This window comes from Mustela nigripes, chromosome 1 (assembly GCF_022355385.1).
Source record: "Mustela nigripes isolate SB6536 chromosome 1, MUSNIG.SB6536, whole genome shotgun sequence".
In the NCBI taxonomy this organism is placed as follows: Eukaryota; Metazoa; Chordata; class Mammalia; order Carnivora; family Mustelidae; genus Mustela; species Mustela nigripes.
The window spans coordinates 207,199,048-207,222,539 of record NC_081557.1 but is presented as its reverse complement, the minus strand read 5'-3'; the positions used below and the strand labels follow the sequence as shown (position 1 = coordinate 207,222,539).

Sequence of the window (23,492 nt, the reverse complement as noted above, 5' to 3'; positions counted from 1 at the left end):
ACTACTCGGAAGTGGGCATGGGGAGCCTCTTACCTGATAAACTGAAGTTGGACTGGTGGAGGTTTCTGATGGGCGGTGGCTGGTGTTTGGAAGGCGAGGACTTGGCAGAAGGAGCAGGAGTCGCATATTTGGGTGTGGCTGGGACCTCGTACACAGGACCATCGTACATGCCCCTGGGAACACCTTGTAACCCTGAAACCTAAACAAAGGAAGGGGAGGGGGACAGATGGGCAAGATGCACCTGAGCCTTCCCATTCAGGGAGCCAGAGCTTTGCGGCCGGACAGTGACCAGAGGGCACCTCGGGGACATGCACCCATGTGTGGGTACACATGTACACGCACCGCCATATACATGCACCCCTATATAACCCAATACACAAAGACATGCACACACACACAGAGCTCCATACAAAAGGACCCCAAACCCATTTTCAAGAGGAAAAACTCTCCCTGCATGCCCCATCTCCCTCAAGGACCACTGAATTATCTATGGTCTTGCAGAAGGCGAGCCCAAGACAAAGATTTGGGGGGAGCTAGTTTATTTGGGAGGTGATTCCAGAAAGGAGGAGGGGGAGAGGAAGGGAGAAAATCTAGCACATGGTGGGGTGATCGGACTACCTCTGAGGGCAGCCGGCTCAGGGAAACCATGAAGTGAACATCTGCTCAGACCCTCTGGTAGGTGGGGTATGGACCACAGTCTCCATCCCCACAAGTCGAGCACTGGCCCGGGGAAGCCCTACATCCCTGGCTATAGGTCTGGCCACCTTTCTGTTCTCCTCTTCACAATACCTGCTTCCCGCATCTCTGGGCATCCTTCCATTCTAGCTGGTTCCAAACCTGCCTCCCCATGACCTTCAGAGACCTCCTCCAAGCTCAGCTCCGCCAGAGACAGGTTCAGGTCCTGTCCCTCACCTGGTGTGGCTCCTGTCCTCTGCCCCCAGGCACATAGGGAGGGAGTGCCCTGCACGGGAATTCAGGTCCCTGCGGATGAGGGCCTGGCATACAGACCAGGCACCTGCTCTTGTGGATGTGGCTTCTAACCACAGGCCTCAGAGTCACACCAATGTAAAGGAAATGAAGCTGGCCCCAGTGTGCTGGTGCCCCTTAGTGGGCATGCAGCCCCGAGTTTGCACAAGTCTCCTTATCTCTAGCATCCTGCTCCGGTCCCTCGGCCACCCCAGCTCTTCATGCCATTTCCCAGATCGGACTTGCTTATTCTCCATCCATCCTTTCCCTAACTGACACACAATGTCCGCGTGATTTGGAATCTTTGACCCGGGGTGATACACCCTACAGGACACAGAAAGGCCTGAGCATTGTAATGTGGGCCTCAGAGTCTGGGGTATCATGTTTCCAGGCTTTTCCATCAAAATCAGTGGTGATAGCGGGGGTCGTTTATGAAGCACAAGAAAAGCAGGACCACACACAGGAGGGTACACAGACATGTGCACACATGTCCATGCATACACATGTACACACAATCCATGCACATACATCCACGCACACACGTGAGCACCCACACCCACACACATGTGCACACCACACATCCATGTGCACACTTGCACACCCGCATCCATGCATACACACCTGTACACAAATGTGCACACACCCATATGCATCTGTGCATACATATATGCATGCACACACACTGCACACACATACACACACATGTGCACACCCCCACATCTATGCACACATGCACATACATGTACCTGTGTGCACACATCCATGTACACACATGTAGGTATATACACCCCCACACAGAAGTACACATATACATGTATAGATACATCTATGCACACACACACATTTACACACATACACAAGCTGGCCCTTCCAGCAAATGTCAGCCATTTACTGTGGGAAGCAGGTGGCCAGAGTGACAGGAGGGACCCAACTAAGGAAGATGATGGGGCCACCAGAGGGAGTTTGCGTGAACTGAGAGCAAGCTCCGTGAACCATGCTGGAGAATGGATGGAGCCTGTGACATGCCCTTCAACGGGGCATCATGTGTCCCTGCCGAGACTCTTCCAGGAAAGTGGGAAAGAGAGATGCAGAATGGAAGGGCAGGGGAGGCAAGAAGAGAGGGCAGGTCTGAAAGGTGTGCGAGGCCGTTCTGCCATCCCTTGAGGAGCCTGGGGGTGATTTTTCCCAGAAGGGCAAAGCCTAGAGGTTCCAGCATTCCTGCTGTGTGACACTGGCCAGCCCACTGCTTCAAGCACCAGAGGAGGGTCCTAACGCTCAAGGAGGGGCTGCCCAGGAAGCCGAGATGATGTGGGACATGTGCCCCAAAAGAGCTCCATTCAGTGTTACTCCGGCTGCCCCTCCCATCCTACATGGGCACACCCCTTTACAGTCTGCAAAATCCTGGGACATCGACCACGCCCCAAGACTCCGGCAGGGCAGGGTGACAGCTCCTGTGGCCATGACTTGTTCACGCTGCACGCTCTGGACCCACTCACCTTGTTCCTGATCCTGACGCGCTGGTAGAGGTACTCGGGGAAAGGCTTCCGTGGGATAAAGCGACCCACACCCTTGTTGACGTTAATGTTGCCGTCCTCGAAGACGATCTTGCCCTGACTGATGACCACCAGCGGGGAGCCGTGGCACTCCATGCCCTCGAAGATGTTGTACTCCACAGCCTGCACGGCCAGAAGCACAGCAGAGCCCTTACCACCTGCCGCAGGGGTGGAACCCTCCGGATGTCCTCCCACAGGCACTTCCTGCACTCGCCCTCGGGAAACGTTCTCTGGAACCCTGTCTTCTTCCCTTCGGTGTGCCTTCCTCAGCAGAATCAGCCCTCGCTCACCCTTGGCCATTTAGGCTGAAGGTGGTTTTGTCTCATGAACATGAACACGTCCCCTCTCCCCCCATTGTCTGGCAATGTGGCTGCTCTGACCACAATGGGCATTTTTCTGTCTTTTTAAAAAATACCTTCTTTAAGGTAGTTTCTATAATTAAGTTACTGGGTTAAGAGATATTGAGCTTTGGTAGGGTACATGTTGCCTACTGCCCAGTTATTTTCCAAAGGCATCAGACCAACCAACAACCGTGACAGGGCAGCAGGGGAGAGAGACACTTCCTTGATTTCGTGTCCGTAAACTCCCCTCCAGCACAGAATAAGGTCATTTTTATATTTTTGATTTCTTTCTTTCTTTTGTTTTGCTAATTTGAAAGACAAAATATGTTCTTAGAAATACCCATTCCTTTCATAACCCCTAAAGGGAATCTAAGTACCACTGGGCAACTGTTTTTTATTATTTAAAAAGTAGGTCATCTAGACAGTAAAATGAAAAATCAAAAAGCACAAGCGACATTTGATTTTAAAAAGTAGGTCTCTCTGCTATCTCAGACTGAGACACCTGCCTTCAAGAGAGTCTCCTGAGCCCCCGGATATTTTTGGAGCATGAACAATAGTCTCGGCATTGCAAGAGCTCCGTCTAATGGGTTTCACCCAAATTTTTCTCCTGACCTCAGAGATTGTTCCATATCGGCACAGGTTACTATTAAAACTGTTTTTAACACCTTTTAAATCGCCGTGCTGTATTCCCTAGAGGGAGAATTTATTTATCGGTTCCCAGAGATGGAAAACCAGATGGTTTCCCTGCTTTCGCTGAAGCCCGTACTGAACCACACTTCTGCATGTCCACACTGGCATGTGTGAGCCCCTTTCTAGATGTGGAGTTGGAGCCAAAGAGTAAGTGGATTTTTAACTTTGATAGATTTGTGCTCCCTCACGTGCCTCCTGCCATCCAACCCCACCTGTGCCCCTTTAACCAGCTGGGTCTCAGTCACTGTGTGGGTGAGAAACATACTCCTGAGATTTGCATTTAGTTAATTACTAGTGAGACTGGGTCTGTTTTGAAAGCTGTATACGTTGTTTGTATATTTCTTCTTGCGTAACTGTGTTTCCACACAGTTTTATGGGTTTTTTTTTAGGTTTATTTATTTATTAGGTTCTGTTTATTTATTAGGTTCTTGGTATTTTCTTCCTAGTTTCTAAGGACACTTGTGATGTTAGGGAATTTATCCATTGTTTTGTCCTGAGTCTCACCTGGCTGTCTGTCCTCTGCCTTGGGATCTCATACAAGGTAATAATTATTATTATTTTTATGCCACACTGTGGGGTTTTTTGGTTTAATTTGTACATAGTCAATGCTCACACAGGCTAATCTTCCTCTTTACGCTTTCTAAGTTTTGTGTCTAGCTTAGAAAGATCTTCTCCCCTTCAAAACTATCATTTCTAAACACATGGTTTATTCTAATCCTTTGGTAGCTTTCATTTCAACCTTCAGTCCATTCTGTGGTAAAGAGCATGGCGGAGGTCTGGCCTTCTGGGTCTGCTGCTGGAACCCACTGGCTGATAACTGCCTCTGTCTGGCCAATCTCAACTTCCTCCTGCTTTGTAAACCCAATTCTCTCCTGTGATCGGGCTGCCACCTGGAGGTCCCCTCTGTCCTACGAACAGCAAACTGCCTCAATGACTGTAACTATACAACCTGCTTCAAGAACGCGGATGAGGGTGCCTGTGTGCTCAGTCGGTTCAGTGTCTGACTCTTGGTTTCAGCTGAAGGCATGATCTTTGGGTTTTGAGATCAAGCCCCATGTAGGGGTCCGTGCCCCTCCCCCTTTTCTCTCTCTCAAATAAATAAATAAAATCTTAGGAAAAAAAAAAAAGAAGAAGAACTGGGGTGAGCAGGGCTTGCCCCCTTATGTTCCAGAAATGTCTGACTAGTCTCACATTTAGCATTGAGGACCTCTGTTTTTCCAGCTAAACAACAATTCCATTGAGTTTTCTGATGGCATTGCTTCAAACTTACAAATGAAATTAGCAAGAATTGCTCTTTGCTCTACTGAATCATTTTTGTGTAAAAGAACTTGTGTATATAAAAGTCTTTAGTTTTTATTGTTACTAGGAACAGGATTTTGATTTCCATTCTATTTTTCAAAATGCACTTGAATTACTTCATAGAAAAGATATCCATTCTTCCTACTGGTTTGTAATCGGCCAGTGGGTTCTCTTATCATTGCCCCTGGATTCTGGGAGCATGCTCGGGGGTTCAGGGAAACGACTGGGTCCACACACACCTGCTGACACTGAGACACACTCTGGGTCGGCAGCTGCTTCCCAGGACCCAGGCAGATGGTCTGCCCTCAGCTGTAATGTTTGCTAACCTAATGCTTCCTGAATCACCCTGAAGAGACCCACTATGTGCTGACTCATGTTCCAATGAAGTCCAAATACGGAGCATGAGTGACGCTCTGAAGTCAGTGAGGAAACAAGCCGCTGAGCCACCGGTCGAGACTGGCTGACCTCCTGGCTCACACGGCCCCACATGGCCTGCTATTCCTCATGCTGGAAGGACACGATGTGCGCTATCACGCCCCTCTTAATCGGGGAGTTCTGGCTTACCCCCTACAGATGCCACATTCGAGATCTGGCCACTACATGGGGTTTTAAAAGTTGTTTCCTTGCCTAAAAGTAATATGTGAATGATGTAATAATTCAAACAGTGCAAAGGATAACAATTAACATGAACAAAACTGGGGTGCCTTGGGTGGCTCGTTTGGAGTAAGCATTTGCCTTTGGCTCAGGTCATGATCTCAGGGTCCTGGGATTGAGTCCCATATCAAGGTTCCTGCTCAGTGGGGCATCTGCTTCTCCCTCTCCCTCTACCCGTTCATGCTCTATCTTTGTCTCTGTCTCTCTCTCTCAAATAAATAAGTGAAATCTTCAAAAAACAAAAAAACGAACAAAATTGTCATCTCCCATCTGGGAGCCCCAGGTCCCTCGTCTCTACCCTAGAAAGCAGTTACTGGTCCTTGGTTCTTTTGTGTCCTATAAAAGATAGCAGGACACTGACAAATGGGGAATACGTTTATGTCCATGAAGAGATAATTGTGCTCTATCCGGGCAAGGGAGCGTTCTTCAGCCATAAGAAGGAATGAAGTACTGGGGCCTGGGCGGCTTTGTTCGTTCAGCATCTGCCTTCGGCTCAGGTCATGATCTCAGGGTCCTGGGATTGAGCCCCACATAGGGCTCCCTGCTCAATGGAGAGTCTGCTTCTCGCTGTCCTTCTGCCTGCCCCTCTCCCTCTCGTCCATGCTCTCTCTCCTCTCCCCCAAATAAATAAATAAAATCTTTAAAAAAAGAAAATGAAGTAGAAGCACACACACAGTGTGGACAAGCCTCAACACCATGAAGCCAAACGAAAGAAGCCAGACACAAAAGGCCACACACTATGGGATTCCTTTTTTGTGACTGGTCCAAAATTGGCAAATCCAGAGAGAAAGAAATCAAATCCCTGGTCAAAGGGGACCGGGAGAGGGGAGAACGGGGAGTGACTACTAATGAGTCTGGGAGGATGTACAACCTTCTGAATACACAACTACACAAATACACAAACCACCACAGTGTCCACCTGGGTGTGGGCTTAGGGGCAGTGAGAGGTGGGGTGGCCCACGGCCTGCCACCTGCCATACCATCTCAAAAGTTCTCTTGATGGGACCCTTCCTGACCCTAGGAAACATGTGTCTCTCCTGTAGGACCAGACCCCACTTGACACACACACGTCACGGCATTCACAGAGATTCAAGTGGGATCGTGTGCATGCGAGGTGGTAAGTGTGGAGAATGGGGTACACCTTTCTCTAGGGAGGTGATCTCAGTCTCATTTCCTCCTGATCCTGTCACCGGGGATGGGAAGTGGGGGGTGAAGGATGCCAGTGTGTCACTAGGGAGCACTGATTACCATAAACACGACAGCCAGCTGATAAGTGGGACAAGACTTCTACAGCCCCATGCCAACTCCCTGGGACCTGAGGGCCAAGCCCATGAACTGCTACGAAGGGTTCTTGTCACTTTCTTATGAGACTTCCTTGTCCTCATGCATGTGGTCTCACCTCTCCTAGTAGGTAGCCCCTAGGAGGCTGGGAAGCTGTGCCTGTGTGACAATGAGGACCTCACAGGATGATGGGCTGTGCACACACTCTTCCCGCTGGCCTGTGTCCTGTAACAGACATAGTGGGCCGGGGTACAGGATGTGGTCTTCTATGTTTCTGACATTAGGACATTAATGTGGACATTAATTTGGACCCAAGATTACAGCTGCCCTTGCAGAGCAGGCTTTTGAAGCAAGCAAGGAGGGAGGAGAAGATGACTCACGTCTCTTTGCATCCTAGGTTTGCTGGCAGAGTGAGAAAGTCAAGAGCACATAGGATACAAAGCACAGAAATAACCCATGGCCATAGGCTTGGTGCCTGGAGCTCAGAGAGCGTGCACCCCTGCAGTGTGCTCACACACAGAGGGCTCTAGGCCCAACCCTTTCCTTTGTCGAGTGTTAGCAGTGACCCCAACGTGAACAAGGAGATCTCTGAGATAGGAGATCAAACCCTTTCTAGCTTGATAACTAGGTTGGAGAAAGAATCTTGGACCTAATACTTCTCTGAGCTTGAGAATGCAGCGTCCAGGGCAGAGCCCACCAAGAGAGAGAGACAGAGAGAGGGAGAGAGAGAAAACGCATCAGTAACACATCAGTAACTTAGCCGAGGCTGCTCAAAGCCAGTCTCTCCAACTGGCAGAGAAACGTGAAGGACTGAGTCATGCCAGACATCAGATCACATCCTGGTTGGAAACTCCGTAAATCATTTTCAACCAGAGGCTTCTAAAGTGGTTGCCAAGCGAGAATTGCTCACCCAGATCAGGAGCATCTTGGGTAAGCCAGGACTTACCGACTTGTGACTTTTGGCTGTTATGGTCTTCACCTTGTCAGGGTCCCAGATGACCACATCAGCATCCGAGCCCACAGCAATCCGCCCTTTCCTGGGGTACAGGTTAAAGATCTTGGCTGCGTTGGTGCTGGTGATAGCAACAAACTGGTTCTCATCCATTTTGCCAGTAGCCTAAAGGCAAGATCTGCTGATGAGAAGAGCCGCCCCCATAACAGGGCTGGGGAAAGGGCAGGCAGGGAAAAATCTAGGCCAGCTGACAGGAGTCCTTGAGAGGAGTCTGAAATTTTTTCCTCCCCTGCTGAAAACAGGCCATCTGAAAGGGCACCAGGGCCTAGCCCCATTGGAGAGGAAATGTAACCGACCACGCAGAAGCATGCTGACCTTTGCTCGATGGACACTGTGCCATCTTGTCAGGCCCATTGGGCCCAGGTTTAATAGAAAATGAAAACCTTTGGTTCAAGTCAGGGACCAGAATGTGATGTGGAGTGTCCTAATACAATAAGCACCCTCTATACCCAATGTCAACCCAGGGCACAGGTTTTACAAAGTCACCTTTACAGGCACACAAAACTAAGGAAAACATTTTGCATCCTTAAAGAATACAGGACAACTGTCAGGCCTGCAACTGCAGAGGAACCCACAGGACCCGTGCTGCTCTTTTAAGAGTCACACCCTTCCTCACGTGCCCTCCGTATGCATTCTCTCTTGCCTCAAAGCAAGGAAGGGAGGAGCATTAAGAATCGGTGGTGCAGGGACGCCTCGGTGGCTCAGTCGGTTGAGAGTCCAACTCTTGGTTTCAGCTCACGTCATGATCTCATGGGTCGTGGGATCAGGCGCCACATCAGGCTCCACTCTCAGACGGGAGTCTGCTTGAAGATTCTCTCCCTTTGCCCCTCCCCCCACTTAACTCTGGCACTCTCACAAATAAATAAATCTTAAAAAAAAAAAAAAAGGAACCAGCAGTGCACTATGTGCTAGCTTTTGATGGGCCACTTAGGGTGCTTCTAGAATGTTCCTAGGGATAGAGAAACAGGGAGCGCCTTACCACTGCCTTATCCCAGACAACAGTCATCCGCTCCTCTATCCCATTGACGCCCTCAGGGATCAGAGTGAAGTTGTCCTTGCCCACCGCCTTCTGGGCAGTGCTGTAGGGACAGTGGCCGCTGCCTGTGACCTGCAGGTCTCCACTGCAAGGATGAAAACAAGGTAGGGGTCAGACCTGAGTTCAGGTGGAACTTCAGGCACCCAGTACTGGCTATGAAATGAAAACCCCAAGAAATTCTGGGGAGAGGATCTGGGGCATATCATGGGCATTGGTGAGTGACATCAGAAGGCCCCTTGCTGGGAAGGCTCTGTCAGTGTGGGCTCTGGGCTCTCTCAGTGAGGCTCCCTAGGTGGGCCTCCTCTTCTTCGCTCTGAAGAGCAGAAACCCACCCAAAAAAGGTGGCAAGTCAGGTTCACTAGGGGGTGAAGCCAGATAGGGCTTCGCCTTGGGGCCTGTTGTGGGGACTTCTCTTCCATGTTGAAAGGAAAGGATCCTGGAGGTCTCTAGGCAGAGGATTGGCTTGGTCTGACTTGGGGTCTAAAATCTGGGTGCTGGTTGGGAATAGACTATGTCATGGGCATGGAAGGGACAGCACAGAAATAGGCCTGTCAGAGGCGAACCAGGATGGCCGCAGCCAAGGGGGCAAGAAGTGGTCAGATCCCGGGGCCTTTGGCTTGTGTCCTGCCCTCTTCAGAGATGGGCAAGACTGTGACAGCAGCAGCTTTGTGGGGGAGATGGCAGTCTCCCCTCCAAGATGGACTTGGAGCTGCCCCACAGACATGGGGCTGCAGGCAACAAGTAAGCCCGTGGATATGCAAGTGAAGGGATTCTGCATCACGCGGGAGAAAGAGGTTTCCAGGGTAGGCACACACCCTCACACCCCTTTGGCGCTCCTTCTGACCAGAAGCCAGGACTTCTCCCCTAGCCAGCAAACTCCTCCTCATCCTCTAGCTCCAGGCCCAATATTGCCTCCCCCATGAAGCCTTCTGCAAGTCTCCTGGCTCTGAGCATGTGGTTCTGCTTCCAGAACAGCCTGCACACCACACCACTTAGCATTCTCTTAGACCTAAGTGCTACTTCCTCACACTGCCCAACAGCAGGGAAGGGACCAATGCAGCTGTGCTCCTACTGTGTGCACATACCCAGGGGGTGCTTTGCAAGAAACAGTAGCCACATGCTGAGCCCTCAATTCCAGGCCATATTCCTACACTGTCTATAACCAGCCCCACACCAGATACAATGTTCTCCCCCACTCTGCCGATAGGTAAACCAAAGCAGAAAGCCATGGCAGGTTATGTGACAAACCCAGGGTGAATCCTGGACTCTCATGCCTAATCTTGGGGGCTTCCCAATATACCACCATGTACCCGGGACCGCCCCACCCCCACCCCTTTGGCTCTCACCAGGCCAGCAGGGAGGTCAAGTAGTCAGGCGTGGTGGGGTCTGGGCTCAGGGGAGGGGAGGTCACGAATGCCGCTGCCTTGGCCCAGTTCTTACTCCAGTAGTGGGTGCCATCCGTCCCCAGGCTGGCAGCAATGGGCTCACCAAACACCAAGGGGCCTGTGGGGACAAACACAACACACAATCAAGGACAGGTGGTCTCTTGGGGTGAGGGGGGTTGGGTAGCATAGAAGTAGAGGGTCAGAGACAGGAGAACAATGGTCTGAGGGGCAAGTTGTCATCTGTCCTTCTTCCCTGCATCACCATACAGTCTGCTGACTCCGGGCCACCAGGCAGTTAGCATCGGCTGACCTCCCCAGCAACCTCCCGGACTGGGAATGCATTTCGTATTTGGATGGGACCATTATGCCCTTTGGCAGACTTGTCATTCCAGGCCCAGGGACGGAACCGGCTGTCTCAGTGTGGATTCTGCCAGAAGCCGATCTTCCAGCAAAGGGGTCGAGTTCAAGCGTTTTACTTGGGAGGTGATTTCAGGCAGCACCGGCTGGGGATGGAGGAGGTGACACAAGGCTGAGAGAGAAGCCGAGAACAGGTGTATAATCACCAAGTCACGGCCAAGGGCACCTGCAGCTCAGGGCCACCAGGGCCTCTGGGAGACCACTGATGGCACCTCAGGACCATCCCACCCCCATGGTGAGGGAGCTGGGCTGCATAGCCACCCACCCACCCCTTAAGGGCTAATTCCAGAACATCCGCTTTCCAGGAATTCCAGCCTCCTTCCAGGGAGCAGGTCTGCTCACAGAGACGGATGTTACCTGGATACAGGCATCTGCCCAAGGCCACCGTGGTGGCCCGGCGCAGCGACCAGGCTGCCCGAGAGTCAGTCCCGCAGCGATGGGAATGTTCTCTCTCCCTGCCACTCAAGACGGCGGCCACTAGCCTCCTGTGGCTCTTGAGCGTGTGAAATGGGGCTAGCACAGCCCATAGAAGGCATTTACAATTGTACTTAGTTTTACATAATTTAAATGGAAACAGCCACATGGGACTGGCAGCCACCATATCCCTCCACATGGCCAGGACCTGCGTGCTTACTACTGCTTCCAAACTGCTGTCACTGCTCTGCCTCAGTTTCCTTATCCTTAAAATGGGGCCAGTTCTAAGCAAGCTGTGTCTACTAGAGTGCTCTCTTTCAATGCCTCTGCCAGCTTTCCCTGAAAAATACTAAGACAAGGTATTGTGGGTTCACAGTGGCTCTGGCCCCACATGGTAACTGCCAGCCCCATGCGGCTGTCCGGCCCCTGATGCTGGTCGGAATTGAGGCATGCTGGAACATGACACACTAGATTTCAAAGACAGCACACAACAGTAACACAAAATAACTCTAATATTTTTCATGTAATTACATGTTGAAGTAAGAGTTTGGATGCATGAGGTTAAAAACATATTATTGAAGGTATTTTTAAAAATAGAGTTAGTAATGCTTCCCATTTAGGGCTCCCATGAGAAACAGGGAGGCTCAGGCATACAGCAGTTGCTCAGTGACGGCTGCTGGCTTGTTGGTTTCCACCCCGCCTTCTGCACTGACCCGCAGCTCCCTGGTCAGTCTCATGTAATGCAGAGAGGGACCAGCCTCTCTGCATTGGCAAATGTCCACCAGGCACAGCCTTCGTATAATGTGTGCTACCCCTCCTCTGTCTGTTGGTCTGTCTGTCATTCTCTCTCTCTCTCCCTGAGTTTGGGATGGAAGCTGCTTTGGGAGCCTTCTTCATTCTTGGTCTGGTGACTGATGGGAGACTGTGGACATCCCTGTTAAGGAGGCTGGGGGCCTGCCCTCGGGCCCCTGCTGTGAGTCTCCTGCAATCAGAATGTGCCCACTGAGCCCTCCTCCAACGGTCCTCAGCATGGCAGGCAGCCTGGTACTAGGGTCCTACTTGGGAGGTGAGGGCACCCGGGCAGGAAGTGAATAGCCAACTTGGAGCAAAGAATGGCATCCAACACACACAGAGTCCTGGGATCCTGCCAAGGACTTCTCATCTATGAGCCTGAAGACTTCACATCTTAGAGACAAAGCAGCAGACGTTCGGTGTGGTTCAGTGGGGCACTGTCTTCGAGTTGGGTGACTGGCCTCCTGAACCACACTCTCCTGATGTCCAGCATGGGGCTGCGCCCAGAACCTCTGGCTCTGGAAATCCATCTTCTTCCTTCTCAACCCAGACCCAAGACCCTGCACAGGCCCCACACCTGACCTTGGATGCAGGCACCAACCATGGGGCCCTAGACAGGAGACCCAGGATGATGTGTCCAGAGGGGACCAGAAAGAGGGTAGGCAGGATCCCAGAGCTGATGCAACCGGCCCCAGCACTGACTTAATGAGATCCCCCCTCCCCCACCACCCAGAACAGAACTGGAACAATACAGAGCTCTTTAAAATACATGGTCTCAGGGTACCCATGGGGCTCAGTCCATTGAGCGTCTGACTCTTGATTTGGGCTCAGGTCATGATCTCAGGATCATGAGATAGAGCATATGATTCTCTCTCTCTCAGCAAGTAAACAAATTAAAATAAAAATATAATACAGGGTCTCATCCGATCCTACAAAGTGGGATAATTTACCTATAAGGGCTTAGGCTGCTGGAAATTGACAGGGTGTCTCTGCCCTGGGCAGTGGCCCCATCAGTGAACTTGACCTGCTGGACAAGCCCCCTCCTTAAGGCCCACAGGAGGCCGGGGCGCCGGACTGCATACCTTTCTTCCTGGCCAGGGTGATGATGTCCGCCGCACTTTTGCTCATCACCTTCGTGATGTACACTGGACAGTTGATGCGACCAGCGATGGTGATGGCCCGAAACACAGCCTCAGCCTCTAGCTGGGGACACAGCAATATGCGGGTCACGAGAGGGAGGGGCAGAGGTGAGCCCCCCAGCCCCTAGGGCTCTCCGTGAATCAGAGCCCTTCTGTTTTCCTTAATTAAATGTAGCCAGAGGCAAATCTACTGCTTCAAGGCAGAAAAGTAACAGATTTTTTAAAAGAAAGGAAAAAAGGAGTCCAAGTGTATTTGGTTCAAGGATTGGAAGGCAGAATTTTGTTCATCTGCTTGCTTGGAAGCATGCTGAGTGTTCTGTGAGGAGGGGACAGACCAGGCAGGATAAAGCCTCAAAAGGCCCATAAAATGGTCCGTTACTTATAAAACACCTGCCATAAGTGAACACACGTGTCTGACAGACATTCCCGTGTGTCCCTCTAGACCAGTGCCGCGCAAACAATAGGACCAGATATGTTTTGTACTGCTTTGTTTTTAATTTTCAGTCTGCTGATGCTCCAGACGTGGTCCCAATGCTTGAGACGGACACTGAGTCCCACGGTGCTATAAGGGGTGTGTCAACACGGTCTTCAGGTCTGTCCTGATCTCACCAGGGACGAGGAACACCGCTCATGGGCCATGGAGCTCACGTGCAGACCACTGTGCTAGATCAACTTAAAAAGTCTATCTACCATGTCTTGTGGCCCCAGTGCCCAGCGCAAGGCCAGGCCCATAGCAGACACACGCGCGTGCACACGCACACACACACACACACACACACACACATCCATGCTCAAGTCTTAGAACACAGTGGGCAATGTGCAGGAGAAGCTGTTCTATTGGTTCTAGGTCTCGAATATGCGGCTCCATTTTTCTATCATCAAATACACAAAGTCCTCAGCAAGGATCCTTCTATCCAGTTATGATACTGAACTGTTCATGGGCCTTGGTGTGGAGCTTCTGGGCTCAGGGATAAGCAGGGTCTTCCCCTGGCTTCCCCCATTTTCCCCCAGGCCCCACAGGAAGCCAGGTGTGCTGGGATACTCCCGTCGGGGGAATGGGGATGGAGATGGGGGGCTCTGTTTGCTGTTTCAGCTGGAACAGCATCAGGGCGGGCCTTCAGTGTTATCAGAGTCACACCCCAGGGGAGGCCCCATTACCTCCTCGGGTCTGCTCAGAGCATGGCCCTCGGGACCTGTGATGCCCATTTCCAAGATCCGCTTCTGTTCCTGCAAGACAGGAGCACTGAGTTAGCGATTGTAGAACATCAGCCGGGAGAGGCCAGTCCTCCAGGCCCCGTTAGCAGACAGGCACCTGAGTCTTAGAGCTTATCCCAGCTCTGGGACAAGAGCACCTGTGTCTTAGAGCTTCTGCATGGAGTCAGTGAGGGAGCCAGCAAGACGGGGACCAGGGGTGCGGCCAAGCTCACTTCCTGGCAGGGGGCTCTCATCATTCCTCTTCCCAGTGTCGGCCATTCTAGCCAGCAAGCCTGTACTCCAGCTCGCCACAGAGCCTAGAAATGACTCCCTGTGGTAATGCCCTAGATTCAAACACATTTGCTTCAAGCTTTCCTTGCCAAAAAAAAAAAAATAAAAAATTTCTCAAAAAAGAAAAAAAAAAAGATGTTTTTTATATTGGCCAGATGTCAGCTGTGTTGCTAATTGTCACTTGCGTGGTTTCTGTAGCATTCTTGGGCACATCCCCACCATGGGTCCCCAGCCTGATCAGCCATGGGAAAAAACAAAACAAAACACCATAATTTCAACCGCATCTCAGGTTATTAAGCTTCAGCTTTATTGTAAGAATGTAAACCAGAAATGTCAAGATCTCATAGTCGGGTAGATTTCAGTAAACAATGAGATTATCTAAGCTACCAAAGACAGTCCTTACAGAGCATTTCTGTACACTACACAATGACTTACGACATGGAGAGATCAGTGTGCCAGACTGTTTAACCATCCCTTGCTATTTCTGCAGTGAAGAAGACAGGAAGCGAAGACGGTTGGAAGACAGAAGGACACAAGATGCTCTCATGGAGGAGAGCACAGATCACAGGAAGACTGGAACAGGATAGAAATGGTGGTCTGAGCCCGTGCATTCTTTTCATTCCCCCTCTGCAACCCCACAGAAGGGGCAGGGAAGGTACCCAAAAGCCACGAGAATGCAGAGCAGACAATGAAGACAAACTCTGGGAACCTGGGAAGTAGAGGAGCAAAGGGTGACATTTATTGGAACTGAGAAAGCTAAATCCTATGTGGGCAGCATGGAAAGCTGAGACCACACCCCCCTCCTCGACGTCAAGCCCAGGTGCTGGGGGCGCCCGGCTGCACATCTCACTCGTGGGCGTGTGGGGCTTGTTTGCTCTAGAAAGAGGTTTAGCAGTTACGACCAAAGCTGAGTATACAGGTAGACGCTAACAGAAACGCGAACCCAGGTTTAACAAAAGGCCAAACGAGAGTGTTCACACCAGCTTGATACACAACAGTCCCCAAATTTGAAACTACCCCAGGATCCATCAGTGAGAGAATACATTAGGACCTATTCCTGCCCTGGTATTCTACAGTGATGAAAAAAAGAAAACAATTTGTTGTTTCGTGGAAGACAAGGAGGAATCTCATAGATTGGAGCAAGAGAAGCCAGACATAAAAGAACACGTATCATATTGTTGCATTTTTATTAAGGGCAAAACTAGGCCAAACAGGTGTGTGTGGAGGGAGATCACTGAGAGGCCCCCAACAGGCCCACTTTCATAGCTCCATGCCCTGTGTAACCCCCAGGTTGCTGGACCTAGCACCTTGCTTCTAATGAACAGAACATGGACAAGAGAGATGTCCATGTCTCTGGCTGTCCCTGCTGAGATGACGTCACAAAGGACGTGACCTCCACCTTGTTCACCCTCCCCCCTTGCTCTTCCATCTGCTCACTGGGAAGGAAGCCAGCACCCCTGCTGGGGTTGCCCTCAGGGCAAGGAACCAAGCCGGCCTTCGGGGAGGAGCCAGCCAAGAACAGAGGGCATCCGTCTGAGCTTGCAAAGAACTAAATTCCAAGAACAAGCACTTGACTGCGGCAAGATGTCTCGCCCCAGGGTGGCCTTGAGGCTGGCCATGGCCCTGCCTGACTCCTTCACTGCAGCCTGCAACAGAACCCACTGAGCCACACCTGGGCTCCCGGCCCGTGGGACGGGACCTGAAATAATAAACGGTTATTGCTTTCACATGTGAAGTTTCGGGACCCGCAGTGAGGCAGCCACAGAGAACTAATGTAGATGGTGGTGGCCTGAAGGAGGGTGTTACCATGAAAACACCTGAGGCTGTGGGGATGGCTCTGGGACCAGGCAGTGCAAGGGGGGCACGACTAGAGAAAGAGCGAAGTGGCCTGGAATGGACTGGACCGTCGGGAGAAAGATGGACCTTGAGCACCTTGGCAGGGAGAACTTGAAAGGGAATGAGGACATTATTGGAAGCTGAAGCCTGCATTGGAGTCTACTTTAAAAGAAAGAAAGAAAGAAAGAGAAGAAAAAAAGGAACCAGGACGAGATTGTCTTGAAAATTCTCTGCTTCTCCGAAGAGCAAAAGATAGTACAATCAAGAAATGTCTTCTGGGGGCACCCGGGTGGCTCAGTTGGTTACAGACTCTGACTCTTGCCCAGCTCAGGGCATGATCTCAGGGTCCTGGGACGACCTCTGGGTTGGACTTGGCGCCGAGCATAGAATTTGCTTGAGATTCTCTCTCTCCCTCTGCCCCCCCCCATGCTCTCTCTCTCTCAAATAACTAAATCCTTTTTAAAAATCTAAAAGAAATGTCTTCTGAGCAAATGTAAAATCCAGGACATAAGCAGCAGACAATACTCCGGAGACAAAAGTGGGGTATGGCCCCACAATGTTGGTGAAGATCTGGAAAGATGGAGGCTGGGGACTTCGGGGTGAATTGGTCACCAAAAAAGCCCTTTAAGGAGACTGATGGTGCACCCCAGAGCCCCTCCAACAGGAGGGCCTCTAGAGAACTCAGGGTGTGAGAAAGGCAGGAGTAGGCTTATCAGGAAGAAACCCATGGGTGTCTTTTGTCTGATGGCATGAACCATGGAGGGAGTCACAGGAAGCCAACAAAGGCTGGGAGAGTCATTTTAGCAAAACCCAGGCAGCCTGGGCTGAATGGTATGAAAGGAAGCGGTTGTACCTCCCAGCTGTACCAGGCAGGGAGCAGGCTCTGTGGCAAGAATGCACTACCTTTCACAGAAGGATGGATGACGGGAAGTGGGGGGTGAACCAAGAGCCCAGAAGGGGAAGCCAAGAGTTATGCAGAACTACTCTCAGCCTCCGGGACCTAATCAAGGAACGGCCAGCAAGTGCACAACTGCATTTCAGAACAGTTACGGACCCGCTCCTGAAGCCTACCATTTTCCCTCTTGAAAAGGAATATCCCCCCCCTCCACCATTGTGTGCTGTATGTTGAGTGTACATTGGGGGAGGCGGATAACTTGCCTCTTTGGCTCCAGGGACCTGAAGACTGTAGGATCTATCCCCAAAGAGCCTCATCTACCAATGGATCTGACTTACACACTTCCAGACTTTGGTGCTGTAATGGGAATTTGGAGGACCCTGGACAGGGATGGATGTGTTCTGCATGTGAGTGGGATCCCAATCACTGGGGATCAGAGGACAGACTGGGAGATAGCCTCTGAGAGGGCCTCCAGTGATCCTCAATTCCTGGGGTCCACACCCTTGTGTAATCCCAACTAAGAAGCCAAGAGCCGATGTTCCCAGCGAGCATCAGAGCTCACACACTTAACGATCGTGGCATACACACACTGTGCTCAGAACTGCCGTATCATCCCGGTTCTGTACCCCACATAATTGAGCAAGCTATGCACATCTGAGCCCCATTTCTCTACCTATAAAGTGGGGATATCTGTGTCATATCTGTGATGTAGTGGTGACCGTCACTATATATAAACTCCTTCATATCACGCCTCGTATTAACTACTTTCATTAGATGTGTCCAAATGTTTTCCGGTATGCACGATCTTGCTTTGTGATGTCATGATCAACCCATGCCCCTGACCTCTTCCTCCTCTTCTCCATCTGGTCAACCAACGAGACCCGTGGACTGTGCTCCTTTCCTCTGCTCTATCTCCCGTCTTCATTTCTGCTGAGAATTGAAGGAGGAGAACCTAGCTGGTCACTTGCTTCTACTCTTCTCTTATCAAATTCTCCATCCTACAGCCAGAAGGATCAAAATGCATTCATGTCTCTCCCCATCCAAAATTTTGCATGGCTACGGCCTACTGTGTGTTGGACACCGGACTTCACGTACATGATATCATTTAATCCTCGTGAGGCAGGTGCCTGTGGTCAACGGGCTAGGTGGTGGCAGGGAACCCGCCATTACACTCCTCCCAAGTCCTACAAGATGATGAGCAATGCTAGCTCCCATGCACCTCACCTCTGGCATGCCCCAAGTTTGCAGAGCCCCTCCAGCCGATCCTTACTTGTTCCTCATGCAAGGCCGTGAGGCTCACAGGGCAGATCTGCCATCCCCACTATGCAGAGAGCCCTCTGCAGACAGTGAGTGCGTCACCCGTACCTGGAGCGTCTGAGCCACCATCCAGCTCTCGGCCTGACCCTTCACTGCCTAGCCACCTTGCTCACCAACGTCTCCACCCCTCTGATCATACCATGACAGCGCTGGGATGCAGACGGGAGCGGCAACCGTGGACAGCCACACCACTCACCTGAGCTATCAAGTCTCCATTTTCTGCGTGGACCAGGATCACAGCGCCCAGTCCCTTCAGGAAGGTGAAGGCTTCATAGAGCTGAGGGAGAAGCAACCAGGCGGGGGAGAGGAGGAGGGGAGATAAAAATGTCAGAACCCGAGCATTTGCAAAGAGGGCTCTTCTGCTCACGGAGTCACCCTCCCGCCCCTGCAGAGGCAATGCAGCCGCTCTGTTCATAGCCATGGAATGTGTTGCTCAACAAGTTAAGCCTTAGAAAGGGACTCCCCTTGACCCTGACACCCTCCGGATCCCAGAGCAGCAGGCTGGGGGAAGGGCAGAACTGAGCGAAGCCACAGCACCACAGGAAATGCCCTCGGTCCCAGTGCCTATGGTGCCTCCTTGCCTTCGATGTGGCTCCGTCCCACTCAGGTGGCCGCAGCTGCTGCTGGGGACAGCCATGCTCAGACCCTGTTTTCAGGTCTACAGAACTTGTGGACCTAGGCATGCTCAGCCTGGGCTGTGGGCCAAGTTCTACAACAACTCAGGTAACAGGTAACACACACCCTGCCAGGCATCTGCTTACTTGGCCAGCAGAGGCCCTGCACCATCCCCCGCCCTGCTCCAACCTGCAGGGGATCTGCGCTCAGACACGTGCCCGCCATGAGGACCAGAGCTGCCACATTCCTTCTCCAGGGCCTCTCGAATTTTAACTTTGTTCTGCATGCACACAAGACAGCACCCCACCCCGGGATATGTGCATCTAGATGCAGATGGCAGGTGGGCCAGGAGGGGTGGGTACTTGGGGGCAGGAAGCACCTTCCAGGGCCCCTATGGCTGAACTCCATCTGCCCTTGGAGCTTTGGTGGTTAGAATGAAACACGTTATGCCAGACAGACACACGCTACTTTTTCACGAAACTGAACTGATTTTAGCCTTTCAATGACACATCAAAGTCCTCCAGGGCGCCTTGGGGTAAGTTATTCTCTGTAACTCCAAGTGTTTATTTTGAAAGGTGAGAACTGGATGCGTCCTGCTTCCTGTCCAACTGCACGGTCATGAGGAATCATAGCTTCTCAGCGCCCCTGTGTGTGCCAGGCACTGTCCTAGAATCATGTATTCAGAAACTCATTCAATCCCCTGATGACCTCTAGGAGGCAGGGAGTCTTACGACTCTAAAGCACAAAGAGGTTGGGAAAGCTGCCTCGGGATGCACAGCAAGGCCAGGGCTGCAGCCCCAAACTCTGGCTACAGGATCTATGCCCTTTGCCACCACACTGCCCCACTGTTTTAACCAGAGGTCAGGGCAATGCTCATACGACAAGCCCGAAGTCCCAGTGGTGTAAGAAGGCCAGGTGCCCAGGAGACAATGACCTCAACACCCTGCATGCACCACGAGAGCACCACCCTCTGGAGCTCCTCTCCCCGACATGACAGTGTGGGAAGCCAGCCTGCCCAGAGAAGGCCACACTGCACAGGTGAGAAAATTAAGGGAGGGAGGGAGGAACCTCAGTCTCGACTGGCTGGAGAGAGAGCCAGGGCTCCCCTCTGGGTCAGAGCTAATGACATGGCGCCCGAGCTTACTAGATCTCCAGAATGAACTGCTGAACTTTTAGAAAAGTATACTTTCCTGAGCCCTGCCCTGAACATCTGTGATGGGATCTAAGACCTTTATTTTTTTTTTTTAAAGATTTAATTTATTTATTTGAGACAGAGAGTGAGTGAGAGAGGAAGGGAGAGGGAATCTCAAATAGACCCCCCACTGAACACAGAGCCCCATATGGGGCTCGTTCCCACAGCCACGAGATCATGACCTGAGCTAAAACCAAGAGTTGGAGTCTTAACCAACTGAGCCACCCAGGGGCCCCTACGAGTCTGTCTTTTTTTAAATAAGTTTTTTAGATGACGCTAAGGATGAGGTGGATTTGGGAACCGCCATGCAAAGGGATCCCCCTCTCGACCCCACTCGAGTAGCCGGACAGAGATGCAGGCCCAGCAGGGGAAGGGGAACCAACACAAGTCACATAGCAAGGTCGTGTCAGAACCTGGACCTGCACCCAGACCTCTCGCCTGCCCATTCTGACAGCCCCCTTGCCCATCAGCGTGGCCTCTTTCTCCCAGGAGCGGGTGTGCAGGCGGACCCACCTGGCTATCAGACATTTGGTAGAGATCCTTATACGCCATGTAGACTTGGAAGGAATTGACACCTGTTCCAAGATAAAAAAAAGGAAACAGAAGAGTGCATTTAAGAAAAAAGAAAAGTTCCTTTCTGGTAAATCCATGATCACAAGACAGAGTGGTAACTGCGAGGACAGAAGGGTGTCACCGGGCCTCACAGAGGGAGCACCAAACCCAGCCTGGGCGTGCGGGTGAGGGCGGTCAAAGGAGGCTTCCAGGGGAGGCACACGGCTGAATCGGAAAGAGAGGAAGGGGAGGAGGGAGAAGAGACAAAGGGAGAGGCAGAGGGAGGAGAACTATTGGGACAGAGAGGCTGGTGTTCGTGGGTGTGAACAGTAAAGGGATTGAAAAGACATCGAATGTGAAGGTACTAGAAGCGTCCTACGGCTTGATGCTCTGTTATGGTAAAATACATACAACAACATTCACCATCACAGCCATGTTCAAGTGCACAATTCTGTGGTATTCACTACATTCAAAATACTGTGCAAGCATCACCACTACTTGCCAAGGCATGTGTTTTTAAAGCAAGGTGTGACACGATTAGACTTTCTTGTCTCAGAAAGACTGTCCTGGAAGCAGTGTTGAGGGTGGGTCCGCAGGGCAGCAGAGGGACATGTAGCTAGGAAGAGGATGCTGAAGGTCAAGGGGACAGGTGTTGCCGAGGCTGTGAGCCAGGGTGGGAGCTGCAGGGGTTGGGGTGGGGGATTCTAGAAGGTTGAAATGACAGGACTTCATGTGCTGTGTGGACAGGCCAGCAGGGAGCAGGGGACGTGGGAGACTCCTCCCTAACACACCTGGCAGGTGCATGAGGACAGGGACAACGTCTTCTGTACTACGTCAGTTGGCACACACGTAATATGTGCTGTGTATTTAATGTTCATCACGGAATCCAGAAATGTCTGGGTAAGAATATGCATTCAGGGCAAAAGTATTAAATGGGATTGAGAATTCTTTTATACTAAAATAATGGTGAAGACAAACCAAAGATCTTTTCTTGTGCAGAGAGCCCCGGCAACAACAATTCCCTGTCCAAATCATTAAAAAAAAAAAATTAAGGAAAAAAATTAGATACAGAAATTAACATTAAAATATCAGTTTCTAATTAATCAAGTAGACTTAAATAGAAGTCATAGACACCTAAGTGATACTGTATTCATTATAAAGATCATTTTTTTTAAAATCTGAAAGAAAAACTCAGTATGTGCAGAGACACAGATCAATGCTCAGTGAGTAAACAGGTAAAACTAAAACTAAAGTGAGACATAAGCTCCTGGCTTCATAGCTTTGACTGCGTCATTATTTCCTTAAGGCGAAGGGAAGTAAATATTAACCTAGTTAGCTTCCACGATAAGAATTTTTTTTGCATTATAAGAAATCTAAGAAAAAAAAAAAAGAAAATGAAAAATTCCCCAGAAATTAGAAATAAATGACACAAATAAAAGCAGAAATAATGCACTAGCAAACACAGTGAATTTAATGAGTACATCCTAAAACTTCATCGTTCACGCGAGTGGACAGGGTCAAGTCATCTCACATTGAAAGCCATCTCAAAAAATCACGACAGATTTGAATTGTTATCAGTGGAAACCTCCTGTAAACTCTTAAAACCTCAAAACAAAAAGCAAACAGGCAACACCGTAAATATATCTATCTATATCCACAACAAATTTAACAGAGGTTTTAAAAAAGACCCTCTTATTTAGAAAACAACAGTGGTGACTTTTGGGGGGAGGAGGGTGTCGTGACTGACATGGGGCCCCAGGAGATTCCACTGGGCGGCATCTGGCAAAGTCCTATTTCTTGCCCGAGCAGTGTAGCCTCATCATAATTCATAAAGCCACATTTTTTTAATCTGCGTGGTTTTTCTATTTCTGCTTTATGTTAAAAATATTAAAATAAAAGTGAAGAAGCCAAAAACCCCAAAGGTAAAAAGTACTTTGAGACAATTTAAGAAAAAAAAAAAAAAGCAGCTAATAAAGATAAAGAGATGTGGTCTTATTTGTAATTAAAGTAATTCAAAATAAAACCTCAGTACTATACCACAGTTCAAAATATGTTGCCCAGTGCTACTGAATGGGAGCCAAAATGAGTCCTTCCTTCATACCAATTTGCACCTGCTTAAAAAACCAATTAAGCAATGCATATTAGGAGTAGTGAATGTTCCCGTGTATTTGGCCTGATCACTCCACTCCTAGCAACAGGGCCTTGGAAACTCGGTGAGCCCCAGAATTCCCCCAAACCTCCCAAATTCACACATGCCATCATCCTAGCTTTTCTCCAAGGAGGTAGCATGGAATACCAGTTCTCAAAGACGGTGTTGAGAGCTTACCCGATGTGAACCCATTCATGATACCTGCCAGTTCTCAGAAACCCTTCCTACTGGATCCACCCCGTAACCTTGGAAGCAGCCCTGTCCATACCACATAACCCCAGACCAGAGATACTAGGGCAGGGCTGGGCACCCGGCAGATGGGTATAGAAGCAGAGAACATGGGTCAAGGGTGAGGGGAGAGCAGAGCAGGCTCAAAAAGAAAAGCACAGGGTAAGACTCCTGGTGTGATGAAGGACCTCAATGTTCGAAAGGAATCCATCAAAATCCTTGAGGAGAACACGGGCAGCAACCT

The 23,492-nt window shown here is 50.4% G+C and overlaps 1 protein-coding gene across 2 annotated transcripts in view; it reads right to left on the bottom strand.

Annotated features, from left to right (window-relative positions):
• Positions 1-23,492, bottom strand: part of CRMP1 (collapsin response mediator protein 1) — a 72,612-nt gene that overhangs the window by 4,174 nt on the left and 44,946 nt on the right. For both annotated transcript variants that reach the window (XM_059380607.1, XM_059380615.1), the window contains exons 5-13: positions 20,833-20,894; positions 18,709-18,789; positions 14,138-14,206; positions 12,923-13,043; positions 10,179-10,335; positions 8,776-8,917; positions 7,731-7,901; positions 2,463-2,642; positions 34-199 (exon numbers count right to left, since the gene is read on the bottom strand). In XM_059380607.1, coding sequence (XP_059236590.1) covers positions 34-199; positions 2,463-2,642; positions 7,731-7,901; positions 8,776-8,917; positions 10,179-10,335; positions 12,923-13,043; positions 14,138-14,206; positions 18,709-18,789; positions 20,833-20,894 — 1,149 coding nt within the window. The remainder of the gene's footprint in view (positions 1-33; positions 200-2,462; positions 2,643-7,730; positions 7,902-8,775; positions 8,918-10,178; positions 10,336-12,922; positions 13,044-14,137; positions 14,207-18,708; positions 18,790-20,832; positions 20,895-23,492) is intronic.